This window comes from Myotis davidii, unplaced genomic scaffold (assembly GCF_000327345.1).
Source record: "Myotis davidii unplaced genomic scaffold, ASM32734v1 scaffold693, whole genome shotgun sequence".
In the NCBI taxonomy this organism is placed as follows: domain Eukaryota; kingdom Metazoa; phylum Chordata; class Mammalia; order Chiroptera; family Vespertilionidae; genus Myotis; species Myotis davidii.
Window position 1 is genome coordinate 88352 of NW_006284939.1, and position 2092 is coordinate 90443.

At 66.5% G+C, this 2092-nt stretch overlaps 1 protein-coding gene across 1 annotated transcript in view; it reads left to right on the forward strand.

The window, feature by feature from the left end:
* TACC3 (transforming acidic coiled-coil containing protein 3) overlaps positions 1-2092 on the forward strand; it is an 11025-nt gene that overhangs the window by 5901 nt on the left and 3032 nt on the right. Inside the window, exons 7-10 of the mRNA XM_015558417.1 lie at positions 1-50; positions 1523-1575; positions 1875-1978; positions 2035-2087. The exon at positions 1-50 is cut by the window's left edge and continues 18 nt beyond it. Of these exons, the coding sequence (XP_015413903.1) occupies positions 1-50; positions 1523-1575; positions 1875-1978; positions 2035-2087 (260 nt within the window). The remainder of the gene's footprint in view (positions 51-1522; positions 1576-1874; positions 1979-2034; positions 2088-2092) is intronic.

Below are 2092 nucleotides of genomic sequence, written 5' to 3' on the forward strand. Positions count from 1 at the left end.
CGAGCCTGCCTGGGACCCGAGGGAGGAGCAGTTCCAGGACGCAGCTGCGGGTGCGTTGTCCCCGGGCATCATTGGGTTTGCCTCTGAGCGTGTGGAGTGGCGTCTGCAGGCCGCTGGTCCCTCACTGCGCCAGGTCCTCGGGGCCTCCCGGGAGGTTCCTCGAGGCAGGAGATGGGCTGCAGCCCTACTGAGTGCAGGACGTCCCAGTGCCGGGCACCTGGGCCCGAGACCCCGCGGGGATGAGAGCAAAAGCCCAAGCCTCGGACGCGGTGCGCGTGCGGCTGAACTGCCCGTCCCATGGGGTGGGGGTGGTCTGAGCGGAGGTGCCCCAGCGAGACCGTGCGGCTGAGCTGCTTTAAAAGACGTGAGGCTGCTCGACCCCTTCCAGCTCCTTAAACACCGTAGGCACAGAGGAGATAGGAGTGGGGGGACGAGCATGCGTGCTCTGCAGGCGCGCCGGGAGCCTGGGAGGGACTGCTGGGGCAGGCCCGCCACCCCAGGGGAGCCCAGGCGGGGGTTGAGTTCAGCTTCTCGCCGAGCACGTCGTCAGGTTGGCCGTGTTGCAGCGTGAATGACCTGCGTGTGGACAGAGCTCGTTATTCGCTCCCCGGTGGGTGGGCTTCCGTGTGGTTCCCCTTCAGCTGCGTGAGTGCGTGCACACGTGGGGGTGTGCGTCCGGGTCCCCGTCTTTCAGGTGTAAGTACTGCTCCCACGTACCTGTCTACGCCCTGAGGGACTGCGCTTTCCCACGGGGTCTGCACCATCTCCTCCCCAGGGGCGGCGGGTCCGCTGTCTGGCTGCGTGGTCTCGCCTCCCGGGGGGCGGGGGGTGTGCAGCAGGTCTGGGCTGGGGCCTGCGCTCCTGGTGACGATGGTGCGCACCTTTCCCGGGTGCTGGTCGGACCCTCCGCCTGCTCAGTGCCTGGCTCTGAGGTTCTGGCGTTTTCCGAGAGGGTCCCGGTCAGACACGGACGTGCAGAAGTGCCCTCCTGGGGCTCTTCCCACGTCTGGGCGGCGCGTGGACGCACCGGCGGGAACTTGGAGTCCGTTTCCGTGTTTCCTTTTGCCAACGAGCTCACTGCCAAAGCCGGTCGTGAAGACGGATCCTCATGCTGCCTTCTGGGGGTTTTATAGTTTAGCTCGTGCATGTAGGTCTTGGCCCCGTTTCCAGTTACTTGTATGTGTGGCATGAGGCACCCTTCGTTTTTTAAGCAAGTGTCATGTTATCAGGGACCAGAGGACTCGTCTGGGGCAGTTTAAACCATGGTTCTCAGCTGGACCGTTTCCCCCGGGGGACCGTTTGGTTGTCACCCCTGGGGTCGCTTCCCAACGCCCAGTATGCACAGCACGGCCCCACCGGCAGTCTGGTTGGGGGACGGGGGGTGCAGCTGGGTGCTGGCAGTGTGAGTGGGGGCTCTGGGGGCTCCCCTGCAGTGCGGGAGCTGCCGCTGGCTTTGCTTGGAGGGGGAAGCACAGCCCGCCGTGCGGGGCGCAGGCGGCGGCGGCACTGACTGCTCCCTCAGTTCTAGGCATGGGGGTCGACGTGGACTACCTGGAACAGTTCGGGACGTCCCAGGTGAGCACCGCACCTGCCTTTCCTGAGGGTGAGGCTCGGAGGGGCTTCCCTGGAGCAGCCGTCACCCCCCGGCGCCCGGACGGTGCTGTCTGGGCCTCTTCCTGCAGCGCTTTTCTTAGCCCCGCCCGCGGTCCCGCTGAGTCCTATCCCGGGTCCCCAGAGCCACTCAAGACCACGTACGGGGGTCGGCCCCCAGGAGGCGTCTGTGCAGAGAGCACTTGGGCCCTTCGGTCGCCTCTCCCTGGGGGCTGCTGTCTGTCAGGATGAGGGGGCCCTGTTGACGTGCCCCCCCCCTTCAGTTTAAGGAGTCAGCCCTGAGGAAGCAGTCCTTGTACCTCAAGTTCGACCCGCTCCTGAAGGACAGCCCTGAGAGGCCTGCGCCTGCGGCCCCCGAGCCCAGCAGGTAGGCGGCCTCTGCGGGGGCTCAGGGCGTGGTGATCAGGGACCTCCAGGCGGGAGGCTTCGCGACTTGGCTTCCGAGCATCGGCTGCAGGAGGGCGCTGCCCCCGATAGTGAC